Source organism: Drosophila arizonae, chromosome 2, assembly GCF_054131065.1.
Source record: "Drosophila arizonae isolate 15081-1271.41 chromosome 2, UAZ_ARI_1.0, whole genome shotgun sequence".
Taxonomy (NCBI): Eukaryota; Metazoa; Arthropoda; class Insecta; order Diptera; family Drosophilidae; genus Drosophila; species Drosophila arizonae.
This window is the reverse complement of record NC_142922.1, coordinates 22,819,850-22,838,575: the sequence shown is the minus strand read 5'-3', so window position 1 is coordinate 22,838,575 and position 18,726 is coordinate 22,819,850. Positions and strand designations below refer to the sequence as shown.

The 18,726-nt window shown below is 40.3% G+C and overlaps 3 protein-coding genes across 12 annotated transcripts; 1 reads left to right on the top strand and 2 right to left on the bottom strand.

Moving 5' to 3' along the window:
• Nucleotides 1-93: 93 nt before the first annotated feature.
• Nucleotides 94-14,944, bottom strand: mtg (mind the gap). 10 transcript variants are annotated; one of them, XM_089476583.1, is made up of 11 exons: nucleotides 14,782-14,840; nucleotides 14,257-14,401; nucleotides 14,173-14,203; nucleotides 13,835-14,105; nucleotides 12,407-12,614; nucleotides 2,819-2,941; nucleotides 2,183-2,316; nucleotides 1,752-2,120; nucleotides 1,247-1,687; nucleotides 1,034-1,189; nucleotides 94-976 (listed from the first exon to the last, which is right to left on the bottom strand). In XM_089476583.1, exons 5-11 carry the CDS (start codon nucleotides 12,447-12,449, stop codon nucleotides 557-559), a joined length of 1,686 nt encoding a protein of 561 aa, XP_089332709.1. In that variant the 5' UTR covers nucleotides 12,450-12,614; nucleotides 13,835-14,105; nucleotides 14,173-14,203; nucleotides 14,257-14,401; nucleotides 14,782-14,840; the 3' UTR covers nucleotides 94-556. The 10 variants fall into 10 exon arrangements, with proteins under 10 accessions (XP_089332709.1, XP_089332712.1, XP_089332710.1 ...); XM_089476586.1 differs by lacking the exon at nucleotides 14,173-14,203 and adding an exon at nucleotides 12,724-12,910; XM_089476584.1 differs by lacking the exon at nucleotides 14,257-14,401 and having other exon boundaries at nucleotides 14,782-14,944.
• A 20-nt stretch (nucleotides 14,945-14,964) lies between these two features.
• Nucleotides 14,965-16,815, top strand: LOC108620681 (prolyl 4-hydroxylase subunit alpha-2-like). The gene is made up of 7 exons (XM_018017589.2): nucleotides 14,965-15,205; nucleotides 15,265-15,416; nucleotides 15,473-15,626; nucleotides 15,683-16,304; nucleotides 16,367-16,408; nucleotides 16,464-16,629; nucleotides 16,684-16,815. The coding sequence occupies exons 1-7, from the start codon at nucleotides 15,000-15,002 to the stop codon at nucleotides 16,755-16,757; spliced, it is 1,416 nt and encodes a 471-aa protein (XP_017873078.2). The 5' UTR covers nucleotides 14,965-14,999; the 3' UTR covers nucleotides 16,758-16,815.
• LOC108620658 (tether containing UBX domain for GLUT4) lies at nucleotides 16,644-18,630 on the bottom strand. The gene is made up of 2 exons (XM_089476592.1): nucleotides 18,403-18,630; nucleotides 16,644-18,316 (listed from the first exon to the last, which is right to left on the bottom strand). The coding sequence occupies exon 2, from the start codon at nucleotides 18,279-18,281 to the stop codon at nucleotides 16,854-16,856; it is 1,428 nt and encodes a 475-aa protein (XP_089332718.1). The 5' UTR covers nucleotides 18,282-18,316; nucleotides 18,403-18,630; the 3' UTR covers nucleotides 16,644-16,853.
• Nucleotides 18,631-18,726: the final 96 nt, after the last annotated feature.

The following is an 18,726-nucleotide window of genomic DNA, read 5'->3' as shown; positions in this document are numbered from 1 at the left end:
GCTTCCCATAAACTTTCCTCATTTTTGTATCAGTCTGAAAGCTTCAGCTTGCTTCAAAGCTCTTTTCTCATACATAAACACACACACAAGCCATATGCAACACAATTTTATTAATCTTAGCTTTACCGGAACCTCTCTTTACCAGTTTAATATTTAACATAAATTAAGCTTAGCTTTAGAGTACCATAGTGTCTTTGATGCAAGTTTGATTTTTATTGTGTCGAAAAATATAATAAATAAATAAGTAATGTATATAAGTAGTAGATAAAACTAACCGCACAAGTCACACAAACACTTAGAATTGCACTAGATTACGTAGGTTTAAACTAGATATGATCCACTTAACGATATAGGGTAGAGACTACAGCTGGGACCGCGCCTATGCCCGGGCGCTACCAGAGGAAGGAATGATTAATGATTGGCCAGAAACGACAGACAACCCCGTTGGCTTTCGCAAGACATTGACTATGTACGGCAAATCGACCAGAGACGCTCGATCTTGAACTTGAACTTAACCTAGATCTCAGATAGCAACTAAATATGGTCTTAGCTGGGTCTAGTTGGCCAACTGCTGTTGGCTCTCGCCCTCGGGCACAACGTGCTCGTGCTCGGCCTTGGGCTGCGCCGGCTGCTGCACCTCCTCCAACGAGGTCTGGGCGTTCTTCGCCTGCTCCAGGCGGCGAGAGACGCTGTCCATGGACTCGCGCAGCGTATCAATGTCCACAGCATTGTCATCCTTGTCGCCAGTCTGCTCTGTCTTCTGGCTCTTGTACTTGGAGAAGTAGGTGAGGGACTTCATTAGCTGGTAGCTCTTCGAGATGGGTATATTGGAGTCGTAGACGCTGGTGCTGGAGCTGCAGTCTACGTAGAACCACCAATTGCACTTGAGTATGGTCTGGTCGAAGAGCGTGTTCTCCGGGCACAGGAAGGACTTGCGCACCATGCCGTCGTCCGTGAGAGCGCAAACATGAAAGACCTGGCCGGGAAGAGTAGCATATGAAGCGAGTTCCAGCAAGGATCAGCTACCACTTACCATGCAGCCCAGATCCGTGTCCGCGTAGAGGCCCGGAAAGTGCTTTTGCCTGGCGCAGGAGAAGCTCGTGGGCGGCAAATCCACTTTCGACTTGAAATTGTCATCGAAGTTCTTGTCGTAGCCCACCGGGTAGTACTCCTTGGGCGCATTCATGACCTGTCCAATGGGAGACATTAGAGAGTGCATCATAGTGAAATCCACATTCAAACTCACCTTGGACACTTTGTGCTCCGCCAGCTGCCTGGGCTTCTCCGTGGTCGTCGAGGTCGTCGTCGTTGTCTTCACTGTGGACGTGCGAATAAATTCCTCGCGCAGCTTGGCCGCCAGCATGGCGCGGTGCTCCGCCTTGAGCTGCTGCTCCCGCACATAGATGGCGTGTTTGATGGTGTCCACGGTGACATTGGCGGCCGCCGCCAGCTCCTCAACGGTGACGTCCTTCAGGTCAAACTTGGGCTCCTCGAACTGCAAGTAGTTGGGATGCTTGACCAGCCCACTGCGCTGCTCCGGCCGTGCCGGCTCCGGCTCCGGCTTGGCTGCGCTGGCAATGCGGGAAATGGACTCGGGCATGGCCTGGAAGACCGGCACGGCCACGGGCTGCGACACAACTGGCTGCACGACCATGACATTATCCGCATGGAATGTGCGATTGGAGTGCTGCAGGGGGGCAAAGATGAAGGTCAGCGAGCGAGAGACAGCTATAGCTGACTGCTTCACTTACCGGCTTCGCATTGCTGTTGACCAGCTTGTTGTTGACGCTGACGCGCGGCTGCGTCGAGTCCACGGCAATGCGACGCTGGGCGATGGCCTCGTTGCCCGCCGGCTTCGTTGGTATGGGCCGAAAGGCGGGCACGCCCATGGGCAGCGGACGCGCCTCTGTCATGAGCTGCTGTTGCCGTTGCTGTTGCTGCTGCTGCTGCTGCAGTTGTTGTAGTTGCTGCAGTTGCTGTAGCTGCTGCTGCTGCAGTTGCTGCTGCGCCTGATTCTTGACCGCCGCCTGCTGCAGCAATTGCAGATTGTAGGGTCCCGGCGCTGTGGAGCGTGAACTGATGCGTTTGTCCGGCAGATTGAGCTGCTTGGGTGCAGTGGCCTGCATCAAAGGTGGTTTATTACAGTTAGCTGTTCACTTAGACTGCATCTAAGCACACTCACCTCCTGCTGTTGTGCCGAGGGCAGCACGCCCACCAGCTCTGGCGCCCCATTCCTGTAGCTAATGGCGCGCCGGCGATCGACCTCCGTATTGCTCAGCGACTCCTTGAAGCCCAGCTCATCGCCCAAACTCAGGCCTGCAAGCAGAACACGGATTAGGCTAGACTCGACCCACAGCAAGCCGTCGCGACACCTCATCAATCAGAGCCCAAACAAGCCGATAATTAATCGCCTTTGTTTGGCTCTTCTTTTGTCTTTAGAGAAGTAACTATTGTGTGCATTGTCTTGTATGTACAGGTAAAAGGTGTATGCGAGTTGGCCAATCAACAGCTCAGCTGGTCAATGCTAATGCTACGGATATTGAACCGCAGCTGCTACACTCTAAAACGCAGCTCGACTCGGCATTGGCATTGCCATTGGCATTGGCATTAATTCATTGATGACTTAAATGCCGCAAAGTTGTTTGTTAATACAAATTCTGTTCGCTCCACTTGAGGTTTATCTATATACAGCTAAACTGATTATATATACAGCTTATTTGTTATATTAAATATAATATCCAATAGATAGATAATAGTTGGTTAGGGATCTCTGTTCAAATTGAATGTTGAGTTTGTTTTTCTCATCAAGTGGATTTACCTAAACCGAAATGCGCCTTGACGCCACCCAAGTTTCGCACACGAAACAGTCCAGACTTTTTGAAGTTACAATCGAGTGTGAAACCGAAATCGGACATAAAAACGCACGTCCCGCAAGCCAATCCTATAAGTAAATAGAAAAGCAAACACAGAATAGGATAGTTCTTCAATATGATACAAAAGGTACTCGGTTAGTATATAAAGCGTGGGATTAGCATGTGAATGGGATATGAAATATAAGTTTAATGAAATTAATTTTATTAATATATATATAAATATATGTTTAGTATGTATGTATATGTATGTACAAAGAAACACCATTATATCACATTAGTCTTAGACATTCGGTTACGTAGAGAAACATGCTTCTGACCTGCCTTAAAATGGTTTTGGTTTTTGGGTTGGGCTCTCCTATTATACAGATCTTGGCATAGGCCGTGACCGCCCGTGGCATAGTTTTTTGCACAGGCTTATAAATGTAGATATGTCTTTCAAAAGAAGCCCGCATCAAATTTAAAATGCGTTGGCTTCAAATTTTTGATTGATGCTTCCACATCTCGCAAAGGGCAAAAAGCCGCAGCAGCTGCTCTCATGTATATCGAAATTTATTGAAATTGAACAACGCATTGAAGCGGAAACCTTTAAAATGTGTTTATTTTTCAGGTTCCCATTAAAGAGAGCTTAAAGTATAAAGATCAGATGCCAATGGGTCAGAGCTTGGCTAATGATGCCGTGACCGAGACAATTTCGACATAAAACCAGAAGAATTTTAAAGGTGTAGTTGTACGCCACTTCCTTATGGAGCACAGACTCTCGAAATAACTCAAAATAGCAAATAGCAAAATAGGAAAAAAGAGCTCAAAACGAAGTCAAAGCTTAAACACTTATGTGCTGTGAGTACGCACTTAAAAGATTACATATGTGTGTCTGTGTGTGTTTATTGTATGTTAGCTAATATACATAAACAGCAATAACGAGCCAAATTGCAACGTCTGGAGTTCAAATTAAATTGTTAGCATGTCAAGTGGGACATGAAATCTGTCTATGCTCTGAGCCCTCTAAGTGGGTTCTTACCAAATGTCAATCATAACCTATGAATAAAGAATACAGTGAGAGAGAAGAGTAGAGTAGAGTGCATTAGAGTAAGGTCTGTGTTACTCTATACAGGTAGAGTGGTGAAGAATAGTGCAGTGCAGAGTAGAGTAGTGCAGAGTAGTGCAGAGTAGTGCAGAGTAGTGCAGAGTAGTGCAAAGTAGTGCAGAGTAGTGTAGAGTAGAGTCGTGTAGAGTAGAGTAGAGAGTAGAGTAGAGTCGTGCAGAGTAGAGTAGAGTAAACTAGAGTAGAGCTGAGTATAATAGAATAGATTAAAGTAGAGTAGCGGCGGGTATACGAACCTAGACTAGAGCAGTGTAATTTTATCCACATATAATATGCGCAGTTGAAGCTCAAACTAATTGCTCGCACATCGATCACATACGCGATACAGGCACATGGCATTCAGTTAATGCAGCTACAGGCCAATTAATTGGCTTTTGCTCTTGTGTTAATAGCTAAACTCATTCAGTCAGGCAGTCAGACGAGCTTTAGTTCAAGGAAAATGGAGCGTGCTTTAATAGCTATACGGACTTTGGCATCGCCGAGGCCCAATTTTTCGTTTAGATTAACGTCTTTCTGCGGTTCACTTGGGGTGAGAGACTGCAGCTTGGTGTCATTAATGGTTCATAAACCACCAAATGGGCAGTCGCCATGATAAATCAACATTAACATCTTCAAATAGTTTCATTCGAGTTAGAATAACGAACGTTCATAGAGTCATGGCGAACATTTATTTATTTTCAGTTCAATGTACAGAAACTAAAGGTTCAAACTATCGGAATGTGTTTAAAAAGTTGAATTCATTTGCTTTCATTATACATAGAGTGGTTAGATATTCTCAAGTCTATTCACGAGTGTATGTTAATACTTCTGAATAATTATAATATTAAATTATGAAATGCAGATCATGTTTTTTAAGTAGACCATCAAATATTAAGATATAATTGGGGGTCAACAATAATGGCCCTCTAAGCCGTCTAGCAGCAGATCAAGCTTACATATACTCGTATTGTGTTAATTTATATTAATTTCTTGTGCAATCCGGAGCTGACATCAACAGGAATTCAGCTGCGAAATGTTGGCTTTCTATTAGTCTGATATATATATATTTGATATATATATATATATTTTAACTATATTTCTACCTAGCAAAATGTAGATATACAAATACATGTTTGTTATAGATACAATTTATTTTATACATATTATATAGCATCACATCATAACGCTTGTAGCTTTCATAATAGCTTTAAAAATGTAAAAGATATGGTAATTTCGGATATACGACGACTCAGGTGGACAAATTCAAAATATCTTAAAACTATCAGACAAGGGTACATACGAGTATTAATAATCAATTTCAAGCCTCTGACTGACAGGTTAACAGACATTTAGACTCCTCAAACGCGAGCTTAAGCTGGCATTACAAAACACCACTCCGCAGGCATAATCGTTAAGTATATACAAATATATAAATATATACATATATATTAGTAGTACATATACATACATATAAATATATACATCAGATATAAACCTCTCATATATTTCAACATTTATTAATATTGCATAGAAACCCAACAAATCCTTTAAAACTCTTGCTGGGGCTCATATAAATATAATAAATAAATGCAAATCATATTTAGAAAACTTTCATTGCATCCGATTCGCCCGATTCGTCCGATTTAGCTTTAACTAGACTTTTGTCAAGCTTAATTGCACTTTTACCCATTTGCATTAAGCATTCGCCGCGTGGGCCACGCTCTGAGGCGAGCAGCAATTTTAATGACCCGCCGAAATGGGCGGACAAATTTGTTAATAGCGCCATTAAAGAAGACCACGGCTCAGGGCGAAACTGACAGCCAGACATAAGTGAATAAGTAAGCATAAGGCAGGCAGAACAATTAGCCATGACCAACAAAATAAATATTAGTATTTGCAATTGGTATGGAAGAAAATGGCAAAAGCAATTTGTGCAGCGCGCAAAGGAAGAGCAATAGCCGGCAAACAGACCGGTGCACTGTCAGAGACAACGAGAGCTAAAACAACTAAACTAAACATACAACAATAATAAGTTAGTCGCAGGCCGCTTTCACTCGACATCATCTCGAGCGAGTCTCGAGCTGCGAGCTGCGAGCTGCGAGCTTTATGAGTTGTCGCTGGAGTCACAGGGCGAGTAAATAGAAATAGAAATTGAAATTGAGTCTGAGCAAATAATGAGGCATAAATATGCAGTCGGCGGCAATGCTGGGCGTTTAGCATATGCCATTGACCGTCGCGACGCGTCGGGGGACGGACCATATTGGGCGTGGCTTGGTGTGACTTTCCGTTTCGACGGCGCTGCTCTCTACACTTTTCCTCAGCAGGAGAAGATCAGCACAGCTGCCAGCCACATCCAGTTAGCACCTCGATGCGAAAGTGGGTCATCAGTCGGTAGTCAGCTACAGTCGGATACAAGCAATAACAACATCAACAACATAAACAATAACAACAACAACAAACTGATATTAATTGCTGTTGCTTTGCGGAATGCTTTGCTGTTGTTTCTTGGCATTAATTCAATTTGATGAACACTCGGCCCCAGAGCTAAATGCAAATATCTTGTATAAATTATGGCCCATCATTTAATTATCTGTGCCCAAGCATTCAGTTCACCAAAAAAAAGAAATAAATAAATGTAGCTTTGGTAAGTGTTTCTCTCTATAAAGCCTTAACCTCTAAACTGTAGCTTATAAAACGATTTCCTGTTGGGTTCAGATTGTGAATTGACGCACGATAGTCAGCAGAGGTGTTTTAAGCGTTTATAAATAGATACTAAATATATATAAATAGCTGTAACTAGCTTATCGATTTAGTCTTAGCCTTAGTGAACGCCGAAACCAAAGATTATAAAATTTCTACTTTGGCTTAACGGGTTCAGCACGTCAAACAAAAGTTTTAGGCTCGAACCGTTTCTTTTTGAACCGGTTTTTTGCAGCCTTGCGCCAAAAATTTGTCAGCTCGTTCTCCTTTCAACGAACTCTTTTCATATAAAATTCCAAAACTTTATCTTTTATATAATATTTTCCTTTGTTGGCCAGTTTTTATGTTCAGTATTTGTTGTTGCTCATTGTCAAGCGGAGCGCATTGTTCAGATCTGTTGTCGTTCATTTAAATATAAAGACCGAAAAGTTCAAAAACTACTAAAGTGTTAAAACAAACGAATATAAAAGGAAACAGCTTCAAATTGAATTAAACGATTTGACGCTTTTTAGCATAGCTTTGAGAATTCCTTTCCCTCTCAGGCCTAAAAAAAACGTTGTACCCAAAACATTAGCGCTTGACCTCGTCAACTTATACGATTACAATTTCCCACGAGAGATCCCATAAAATGCTTAGCCAAATGAATTGCCGATCATTTTCATGGCATGATAGAAGACTCAGAGACCTGATGATCTATGTAGAAGATAATGTTGCTAAGCTGGCCTTGCAGAGCCAGACCAAGTTCGACTATTGGACCTAAGAGTGAGGGGTCTCTCAAGATAGACAAGTGTCAAACGCAAAAACCAGCCCAAAAAAAAACAAACAAAAAAAATACTCTGGCGCTGGGCAGCAATAGCAGCTACAGCATCTGTGTAAAGTGTTGGTTGCCAATCTGCATGCTAATTCGTTTTGTCAGTTAATTATGTTAATTGAACGATGGTCTTGACAGTGAGTGATAGGGCCCCAAAACAAAACACCCATCAGACAATGTTGCGGCCCCACTTCAAGATCTTTCAAAAATGTCGAATTAAATTGCAATTTGAGAGCTATTTGTTGCATGTGTTTTCTGTGTTGTTGAGTGTGTCTGTGTGTGTGTATGTGTGACCTATGTATGATAGAAAAACAATAACAAAACGGAGCTGAATATTTATTTTGACATGCCGAAGCTTTAATGCGCTTTCACTCGCTATAAACTGAAAATGTTTAATGTAAATATTTAGTCAATAAATATCTAAGTAAATTCAATTACAGTTTAATTACAGTTTAATACAAATTATTACAAATATATTACACTACAATAAAACAAATAAAATATGTATATTATAAAAAAAAATAAAAATAAAAATTAAAGAAACCAACAAAAAGTTTTAGTTTAATCAATAAAAAATTGGTAACACAAAATAATGTTTATGAAAACTACAATAAACCTGAGAAGGGCAAGAAGTAGTACTTTCAATTCCCATAGATCAGATATCTTGAAAAGCATCATTCATGAGTTATTTTCAAGTTCGTATCGAGCACAATAAAATCCATTGAAAATACTCTGATTTAGAGCGACAAAGTCTTGTAGTAAATGCTAAAATAGTCATAAAATAAATCAAAATTCATCAAATATTTCATTATTATTGATCTAGTCAGATGTTATTATTTATGTATATTTTGATAGACAACAAATGCCGAGAGCAAAAGGCTTAGCTCCCAAGTTAGGGCAATAAAAAGGTGAAGCGACAATAACAAAAGGTAACAAAGACGTCCAGAAGCGATGCAGCCCGGGGTGAACAAAATTGACTTTGGCAGCTCGTACATTGAAGTGGAGATGGGAGATGGGCGATGCGCGATGTGGATGGAGTCACAGTTGGAGTCGCAGTCGCAGTCGCAGTCGCAGTCGGCGTGCGTGACCTTTGAAGGTCTTACGTGAGCGAACGGATTGCGTGAGCGAGCCAAAGTAGCCGCCAGCCTACGAGAGACACCACTAATACAGTAAACTCTGGGGCACAGTCTGACACAGACAATAGACCCCACATGCTCAAGCCTACATTAGTATTATGTATTATGTGTGCGGCTGCTGAAGATGCGATAATTATGCCTTAATTTATGGTTAATTGTGTATAAAGTGAGGCGCTTGGCGGAAAGTCTTGATTGAGTCACCTGCAAGAAAACGCGCCGAGCGTAAAGATGCCAGGAATTTGCAAGTGAAATCAAATAATGAAGCAATCATGACTCCACTCACAGCCAGCTTGTATTACATATTAAGCAAAAAAAAAAAAAAAAAACGAGACCAGAGGAAGGACGCATCTGTTGATTGCCATGTGCCTGCAGAGGTGGCTACGGCCGCGCCTTTCACTTTGCAAATTGCTCACTTAGTCACTTAGGACGGCATAATTTTTTTTTTTTTTTTTTTTGACTCCACAGCTGAGATCCATCAATATGACAATGCAATTTGTAAGAGTCTTTTTTCGCTATTTTGCTTGTGTTTTGTCGTGTTAATTAAGAGGAAACCTAAATGCTAATTGCTATTTGAAAGTCATTTGAAATACGCCTGTCACACGTGGCGTATGCGCATTATGGGTTACTTGGACCCACAGCAGCAGCAGCTTTAATTACGATAATATCAACTGCAGCCAGCCCTTAAGAAGTTGCATAAATAAATAACACTGCCAAAATGTGGGTTACATAAAACATAGCAGACAGAGGGAGGGAGACACATATACATATGTAGAGAGAGAGTGAGAGAGAGAAGCGCCGCTAAAGCGCTTCGTCATTGAGCACAAACAAAACAAAAGTCTGCGACGCCCAGCAAAGCATTCAAAGCAACAAAAAGGGGAAACTGAGCAGATGCGGCTGCAGACGCATCTCAATAAGTTGATTGGCTCGGAACTGATGAATCACTTGGCGGCTCGATTGCCCAAGCTGCGGCTCTCTGACTGAGCTTCAGGCCACACACCTGATGCCGCTGGACGGCAGCACTGCTGATTGTGCAATGAGGGCGTAGTTTCGCCGAGTTTCTAGCCGAATGTGATTCAACGCAGCCACAAGAAAAAAAAACTGAGTCAAACTGCAGTCTTGGCATTCCATTCCGAACAGTTTCCAAAAATAATAACAAACTCGTATTCAAATGAAGCGTGACGCTTATGCAGATTTATCAACGCTTCTCTTTCCGTTTCAAACGATGCCGCTTGGCAGCTAACGCCGTACGACACACGCCGTACGGTGTTTGGATAGGGCTGATTGCCCATCTTGGGGCTGAACTTGACCGATTTTCTGTGTTAAAATGGGCGTGCGTGTGCTAGGCAGAATGCCCCACTGCCCAGCCGTCAATGTCGAGGCAATGCCCCAGCTTGAATCAAATGTTATACTTCACTCCAAGCAGCTCATGCCAAATTGCAGTGCGAAGGCTACAAGCAATTAATTTGCATGCGAATTGATTTATATGGCCAAGCTAGGTTTTACCTCGTTTTGATAGCACCTGCTAAATTGCGGCCATGGATGAAGATAATGACTAACTATCTAGCCAACTTTGAAGTGGAGGAGTGGAGAGTCAGAGGAGTGGAGGGTCACTCCTTCATAGCCCACAAGCGCTCTTCAGCCAAGTTCAACTCTAGAACTAAACTTCTAATGCAACACACTCGAGCCCAGCGCAAGCCTGCATAATTTATCAATTGCAATCGCTCGATAAACAACACAAAGAACGAAAATACGTTTAGTACATCTGTTTCACTATTGTTGCAAGTCACTGTTTATAGCCCCAGCCGAAAACACACTTATCAAGTTGTTGTTGTTCCGTTCGTGTTACATTAGCAAGGCTTTAAATGCTCGAGCTCGTTTGCATTGAGAAACCGCCGAGCTGCAATATTAGACATACCCAAAAACCACAGAAGCTAGCCAAATAATCGAGTTAAATGCGAGCGGCAAACCAGACAACAACAACAACAACAACGAAAAGCAAAACTGCACAACCAAAACACAATGCAGAAAATAAAACTATGAAGTCAAGGGTACACGAGTCACTAATACCCTGTAAGGGAATTCGCTTTAAACTAGAGCAGCAACATGTTTGGGTTCCATTTCTCTTGTGAGAGAAATACTAAATTCATTCTCGCTGACTCTGATGGGAACAAGAAAACATTATACCCAGATTATATCCATTTTCAAGGGGTTGTGGGTAAAATTAGGTGTAAACAAAAATTGGCTTGATTGTCAATGAAAATAAATATTATTGCTTAAATTCCATGAATCTTTAATTAAATTTAAGAAATCACAATCTTTGTTTTATTTATTTTGTATTTTATTTTATTTATCTTCCGTGTCATAGATCTTATTTACATTAAAGTACCTTAATCCATATATAAGAAAATGCTCTGATACTCTATAACCCTAATTTATCTTTTACTTATCGTTCATCGTACATTATTTATTAGCTGTGTGTTTGACTTTAACAATTTATTAACAGATGCCAGCCTTGGGACTCAGTTCGTTTGGGTTTTTATATCCAATAACGAGCATATGTGGTGCACCTCTTGCTTTGCTACATTAATATTTTAAATTCAAATAATCGATATACTTCCCGCATGATTTATTGAGTGTATTCCATCATATAAATGAATTCATTGCCATGACATATCAAAGCTAATACCTGCTCCCATTTTAAATATATCCAATATGCAAAAGTATATACAAGAGTCGCAATATATTTATAATCTATAGCTCAGAAGCTCAGGCCAAACTTTTGTTTGGTAAATTGATCTCAATGCACGCTGCTTTAGCTCCAATTTCATGCTACCCTATTCAAATACGAACAGGGTATAGCAAAATGAAAACCAATCGGAAAACTGCAACAAAGTCTTAAAGAGCGCTGCAATCAAATGGTTTTATGCGTTCGTTGCAGTTGTTTTTCAAGTCTTTCAAATCTTTTTTCTTTTTTTTTAAGCGCAATTTTTTAGCACTGCCCACCTGCACTGAACAGGTGACTTAAATTTAATTAAATTTACTGCTCATCTCGATTGCAAACCAAACCATTTGTAATTTAGACCGTGCATAACCTGTTCTGCTGCGTTGTCACTTATGTAGAGGCAACTTTTTTATGTCATCTTCAGCCGGTCTTCTATAAATTATGCGCATCACTCCTATGTGATGCAAAAGAATTTTCGGGTTAACAACCGAAAAGTGCGGTAAGAAGCTTTATTATGATTTTGAGTGAGTGAAAATCCTAAATGAAGTCTATGTTAAACTAATTGCCAATTAAAACAAAAGCGTAACGTTTGTAACAATAATTGGCTTTAAAAAACAAAAGACTTGGAACACAAACTTTAACAATTTTAAAGACATTTTTATAAAAAATAACCGAAGAATTGGTTGAAAATGCAAAAATTTTACGAAAATATGATTGTGATTAATTGAGTCAATTTATAATACAGATACGACACAAAAGTAGATATATACAAAAAAAGTAAATAAAAGACTTAAGGCACAAACTTGATTTACTATATCAATTATTAGAAAAAAACGTGATTAGTGCATGAGCAAGTTATATTACATGTTTTATATTGGCAAAAAATAAAACGAAAGACTTAAGAGACAAACTCGTTTTGATATAAAGAAATTTAAGACTGACTCTCACAAATAAATAAAAACAAGCCACGACAAAAAAAAAAAAAAAAAAAAAAAAAAAAAAAAAAACTAAACAAGATTGAACTTGTGGTTCGACCAACACCGCAATGAATGTGTTTCTGAACAAAAAATACGATCTACTCACTTGCCGCTTGCATGATCAGGAATCCAATAACGAAGAAATTCATTTTCTTCAACTGTATTTAATATTTATTTTGATTAATTTTGTGATTCGAAGGGGCGCAACGTCGCGTCGTTTGTTTTGTTAGTTTTTGTAAGTTTCGTTTATATTTTTGGCTGCCAACTTCCTAGTGGAACGAAAAAACACTCACGCACTTGCACACACTGAAAAGCTTTAATGGAAAACTGTAAGCGTAAGCAATTGTAATTTTAAGTTTTTTTTTTAGGTTTTTTTACGGGTTTTTTAGTGCGCCCATGAAAATGGAAAAATAAAACGCTTACAACGATATAGGCACGGGCTTATCATTAAATGGCTTTATGCACGACTCGTGCTGCCGGTGATGAGCGTTGCCGAGTCGGAAGTAGTTGCTTTAATTAAATTTAATGATCCTATTACAATCCTCTCTCTCTCTTTACAATATATAAAGACTTGTATTATTTATGCACATATTATTTATTTGACTGCCTGCTGAGAAAACAAAGTTAGATATCAGATAAGCAATTGCCGTTTTTGAAAAAAATAAAACAAAACAAAGTAAAAAACCGGTAAACAGAAACGCAAATGAGCTGGACAAACACTCTCTCTTTCCGTTTAAAGTAAAAGTGAAGAGCCGTAGCCTCAGCCTCAGCCCCAGCGGCGTGGGCTGAAAGAGCTTGGCATTTCCATTAATAAATTGGTTTGATATATAATTTTCATACATAGAAAGAAATATGACTGTAGTTGATATTTAGCTAAAATGCCAGTTTTTTAACTGTTTGTTTTTTCTTTTATATATGCTTGTTGTTGTTGTATTTCGCTTAGCGTAGCGGACCGAACACTTTCCAATCAGTTAGTGGGGCCGCTTGGTTGATTTCTTGGCTCTCGCGCCATAATTTTTTGTGTTTTTTTTTTTGTGTGTTTTGTCGCTGCCACGCCCCCCTAAAAACAAAAAATGTCAGCACGTTCAACTGCCTACTGCTACAGCAACAACAACAACAGCAACCAAAGCAATAGTCAACGTGCGACGATTCTGCGTTTAAAACTTGTATAAAGATAAAAATCATAGGTAAAAGTTGTTTGCGTTACGCTTTTATTAAATTCGTTTGAGCGCTTTATTGTGTTAGCGTATTTTTCGGTTTCATTTAATTTAGCGCACTTTGCGCTGTCGCTCTAATTAATTAACAAATTCACACATTTTCGTAAATGATTGTTAATCTATTGGCAGAAAGGCAACGGCCTCGCCGCAACTAGTAAACTCGAATATCTATTTCACTTTTTCACATTGGCACGCATTCTGGCCATTTGTTGTTGTTAATAAATTGAATATATATATATAGTATATACACACACAAGTGTATATATCTGTATTTGCAGTTGCATTTGTATTTGTGTTATTGTAATTGCCTCCTTTACCGATCTGCGTTTACGAATACAATTCGAATCGCATTCGAATGCGCGTTATACGAAACTAGTTGCTTCAACGAGTGGCCAACGACTGAAAACTCTGAATATGATTCACAACCAGCCAAAGCCGAGCTCTGCTGGCCTCTTTGGTCTTTTGGCTCGGTTTCGAAAGCGATGACAGCTTCGCGCATGCGTGCCAACAGCGGCAGTCTCTGAGCTCTGAGCACGTCTCTCTCCACATGTGGGCCTTGGATGGCAGACATTTACCAACACTGGTTAACTGAAAGAGTTCCAAATGATAAATTAACAACTGATAAGAGATTAAGAATGTGATAAGAAATATTTACTGCTATAGCAACAGTCTGAATAGTTGCTGATCTGAAAATCAAAATTGAAATTAAGAATATATAACTGAAAATGTATTTACTTACATTAATTTTAAACTTTAATATTAGTTGTAATATATGTATGTATATGATAGTTCATATAGCGAGGGCTGTTTGAGAATCATCGCGAATATATGTATACAGATATAGCAAATACATAATAAGAATTAAAGCACACATAATTATGGATCTATTAATACAATATATTTTTGTATATATATATATATATATATATATATATATATGTATACATATATATGATTTATATGATAAAACATATATTCACTAGACTAACACTTTTTATATCATATTAAAATAGTTCAAAGCTATGCTGATTTATAAACTACGTCTCGTGTCACATTTTATAGTATTTCTCATATATATGATTTATATGATAAAACATATATTCACTAGATTAACACTTTTTATATCATATTAAAATAGTTCAAAGTTATGCTGATTTATAAACTACGTCTCGTGTCACATTTTATAGTATTTCTAGATCCTTCTCTATAGCTACATATATTTTGTATATGCAATAAATGCTGTTTACAATAACTAAATACACACTCTTCAAAATATTTCACAAGTTCGATTTAAGTTTCCATTTACTTGAATGGATATTACTGTTACATGTCAGTCTTATCAATCGGAGCCCGCAGCTAATTAAGTCGTAGCAAATTACAATTTCATTGCAACTTTTGCAAAACAAATCGTTTTAAGGGACTTGCGTAATATTTAAACTGATAGTTCACTGAAAACAAATCATTTCTTGACTATAAAATAAAATGAAGTTGATCAAAATAATGCATTGCCTTATTCTAATATATTTCAGCTGTAGTGTAGCAGCTGCATTGGAGAATCTTGTGAAGCAAAAATCTCATGCATCATCAACAGAAGTGATGAAGGCCCTGTTGAACGTGGAAGAGATGCTGGAAGACAATTTGTCTGAATATATGAAAGAACTTAAATCGAAACTTGACCTAACCCAACGGTAAGCATACAGATGCAAAACTTGTTTATATTTTTCATTTTTTACGTAATATTCCTTAGTGCCCTTGCTAAGTTTCGTGATGAGGCAAACAGCATGAGCAACGATTTTGAGGCATATCTGAGCAATCCACTTAGCAGTTTCGCTCTCATACGACACCAGCAACAGGATTGGCATAAATGGGCTTTGTTTATGGAGCAAAGGATTGGGCAGGGTAGTACTATACTTTATATTACTTTTGAAGCCTTATTAGCTTCCTTATGCCTGCAGAACACATTGCCTTTGCGCACCACATGCGCTCCAGATTACCCACAGCTGTGGATCTGACGGAAGCGACGCGCAATATCGAGACACTGATTAAGTTTTATCAGCTACATCCCAAAGACTTGGCGAATGGTATTCTTTTAAGCCACTCACAGCCAGAGTAAGTCAATTAGAGCCTTCCGCATTAACTACTTTTAATAATATTTCGACTCTCAGCTCTGCTCTCAACTCTTTGGATTGCTATGCACTGGGAATGTTTAACTATATGAAAAAGGAATATTCCAAGGCCGAAGTTTGGTTTAATATCTCGCTAACGTTATACGATAAGAGTGATAAGGATAAGTACAATGTTTACAATTTCAGTGAGAAACACATACACAAATGGCTGGGTGTACTGCTGGTAAGGCGCAGGGAGCATTCGCTTGGAGTGTGGCACTTGAATCAGGCGAAGGATATACTAGACTACGACGATGAGATGATCTCATTGGCCATCATTAAGGGACACTGCTCAGCTAGTTTTCAACGACCCACACACCTGCATTGCCGCTATAACAACTGGATGACGCCTTTTCTGCGCATCGCACCACTCAAACTGGAGGAGCTCAGCCTGGATCCACTCATTGTGCTTTATCACAAGGCGATCTACAATAGCGAAATTGAAACTCTGCTAAGAAGACAAGAATTTAATCTAATTTCTGGCAAGGATAACATAGACCAGACTATCCATGAGCGAGTGGCAGATATTTCGGGCTTTAACTTGGATCGCTCCGAAGTATTATCTGTAATAAACAATGACATTGGTGGACATTTTCAGCTGCAAGAGGATGCACCCGAAACGGTATATAAACTCATATATCCTTTACAGATCCAGAAAGATCATTCAGCTTCATATTTTTTCAGGCAGAGCGACCTCAAGATCGCATAGCTACAGTGTTGTTTTACGTAAGTGTCTGAGACTTCTAAAATGGGTATTATGAACTAGATTCTTCTCTAACAGTTGGAGGATGTGGAACTGGTCGGCGCTACAATATTTCCCAGGCTGAATTTAACCATCAAGCCTGAGAAAGGAACTGCACTGCTGTGGCACAATTTAGAGAGTTGTGGCTCGAGTCATCCCAAAGCTCTTCATGCCGCGTGTCCTGTCATTAGTAGCTCTAAATATGGTAAGAGCCGAGAATTCAGTATTATCTCGAAAATGAGATTGACTTTATTTGTAGTGCTGACAAAACAGATTTATAACCTGGATCAGATGTTTATTAAACCATGCCAGGCGCATTGTACAAACAGTTGAAGCAGTGCCCCAACAGCTGGACGCCCTTACAATTAAAATGCGAGTTTTATTTCATATCACGTTCACTGTTCGCTTAAGGTCGCCTCAGTGCGACTACTAACTAGAGCTGACGCCAGCCTTGGCGATGCGGTACTTTTGCACTGCAAAGAGAGCACCCTCTTCCGAGGTCAGCTGAGCGATATATTTGTCCTGTAGGAATTTGTTGGTCTTTGCGTTTAGCTTCTCGTTAATGAATAGAAAATGCAATACCGCATTCGGCACGCAATTGAGCTCCAGCAGAGTCTCGTTCGCAGGCAAGATCTTCTTCGGCGGTATGGTGAACAGTTGAAACTTTTCGCTAGGTGTCGCCAGAAATCCACGTACAAACTCCACTACCTTATCGAGCACTTCGTGGGGCTTAAATATGCCTTGTAGCACGTGGCGATCGGGGAATTGGATGCGCAGCACGCAGTCCTTGTATTGATTTAGCTTGGCCAGCATCGCCTTTTGACGTTCCAGTTCGCGTAGATTGGACGTGAGCAGCGGCGCATCCTCCGTGCCAGAGGCAGTACGCTTCAGATCGCGCAGCACCATTTTCAAGTCGTTGACAGTCAAATCGAAGAACGAATCGGGCAATTCGTCGTTGTGCCTGTGGGCAGCATCCAGCGAGAATACTATGGCGTTTCGTGGACCAATTATATTTACGATTGGAGGCTTCTTTACGAATTGTTCATCCGCAACATCCTCGTAGCGCGCCTCGTTGTTTTGATTGTGCAGTTGATAGCCCGAGCCGCTACCCCAGTCATATTTCGGTTGCTCGGGCTCACTTTTCTGCGTCTTCGTTTCGGCAGGAACTTCGGGTTCAGGTTTCGAGGTTGAGCTCTCGTTGGGTGCTGTTCGCTTTAGTGATTTCAACAAATCATTGGTAATTGCAAAGCCACCGCCACCGGTACCAGATGGACCCGTGACTGAGCGCGAGGTGCTGGGCAAATCGTCGTCCTTTACTGTATCTTTCACCACGGCCGGTTTATATACGTTGGCTTGCTTCTTGAGGTCCTCCGGTTTCTTGTCGATCAGTCGCATCATAGCGCGTCCCTCGAGTATTCCCAGCGACTTCAACGTTGTCTCACGCATTTTCTCCACGCCAATTACCTCGCTACGCATGTAAATGATAACAGGACTCTCGTATTCCTCCAAATGCGAGCTGCACAGCTTATTCACCACGGTCCAAACATTGGTGCTTGGCACAAACTCGCCTTGCTCGCGTGATCCATCATTCAGCTGAATGCATACCATTACGTTGCTCACTGGCCGCCGCTTATCCGTGGGCTCCATTTCCAGGACACAGTTGTTGGGTAGACCGCTAAAGCGGAATTGCTGTGTCAGACTGACATCCTTATTGTGGAACTTGAGGCAATGTTCTTCGCTGTCATAGCCATGCTTTGCACATGCCGTCTCCAGGATCTCCAGTAATGTCATGTCGGCCCTCACGCTGACATTTTGCCGACGACCATTGGGCATCAGCACAGTGACGCGTTTGTCCATGCTTCAATCCCGTTGGAGACGCTTTCGATGAAGCCCTATTATGAGGGACGTTTGAAATAAGTATTTCTAAGTATTCAAATAAGAACAGCTGCTTGACTTTAATCTCAGCCTACAAATTCACCTTAAAATCTTACAACTGCGCACAGGCCCTAGAATTGCAAAATCTTATTGTGTCTTTTTGACTAAATTTTCGCCGGTCACTATTGCTATCGCTCCGCATTGGTTCGATTATTAAACTGTGTTATCGAACTAAATTCGCAAGTAATCATTCTACTAGCTCGAAATATAGTTTGCCAATTGACCCGCGCTATTTGCTTTAATATTCATAAAAAAAAAAAAAGTTGTTTCACAAGTAAATTTTGAATAATATAGAATTGCGGCTTTGATTGAAATTTTTAAGCTGCCAACTGTCTTTAAGCTAATTAAAATCGCAACAATACAATGC

Excerpts from the sequence above, each read along its gene's own strand:
- LOC108620658 (XM_089476592.1), bottom strand. The coding sequence starts at position 18,281 with ATGGACAAACGCGTCACTGTGCTGATGCCCAATGGTCGTCGGCAAAAT.
- LOC108620681 (XM_018017589.2), top strand. The coding sequence starts at position 15,000 with ATGAAGTTGATCAAAATAATGCATTGCCTTATTCTAATATATTTCAGC. Across the intron at positions 16,305-16,366 it reads AAGAGGATGCACCCGAAACG|GCAGAGCGACCTCAAGATCG; the intron begins GTATATAAACTC and ends ATATTTTTTCAG. Across the intron at positions 16,630-16,683 it reads CATTAGTAGCTCTAAATATG|TGCTGACAAAACAGATTTAT; the intron begins GTAAGAGCCGAG and ends CTTTATTTGTAG.
- mtg (XM_089476580.1), bottom strand. The coding sequence starts at position 4,314 with ATGCCATGTGCCTGTATCGCGTATGTGATCGATGTGCGAGCAATTAGT. Across the intron at positions 2,317-2,818 it reads CAAGGCGCATTTCGGTTTAG|GCCTGAGTTTGGGCGATGAG; the intron begins GTAAATCCACTT and ends TTCTGCTTGCAG. Across the intron at positions 1,688-1,751 it reads TCAACAGCAATGCGAAGCCG|CACTCCAATCGCACATTCCA; the intron begins GTAAGTGAAGCA and ends GCCCCCCTGCAG.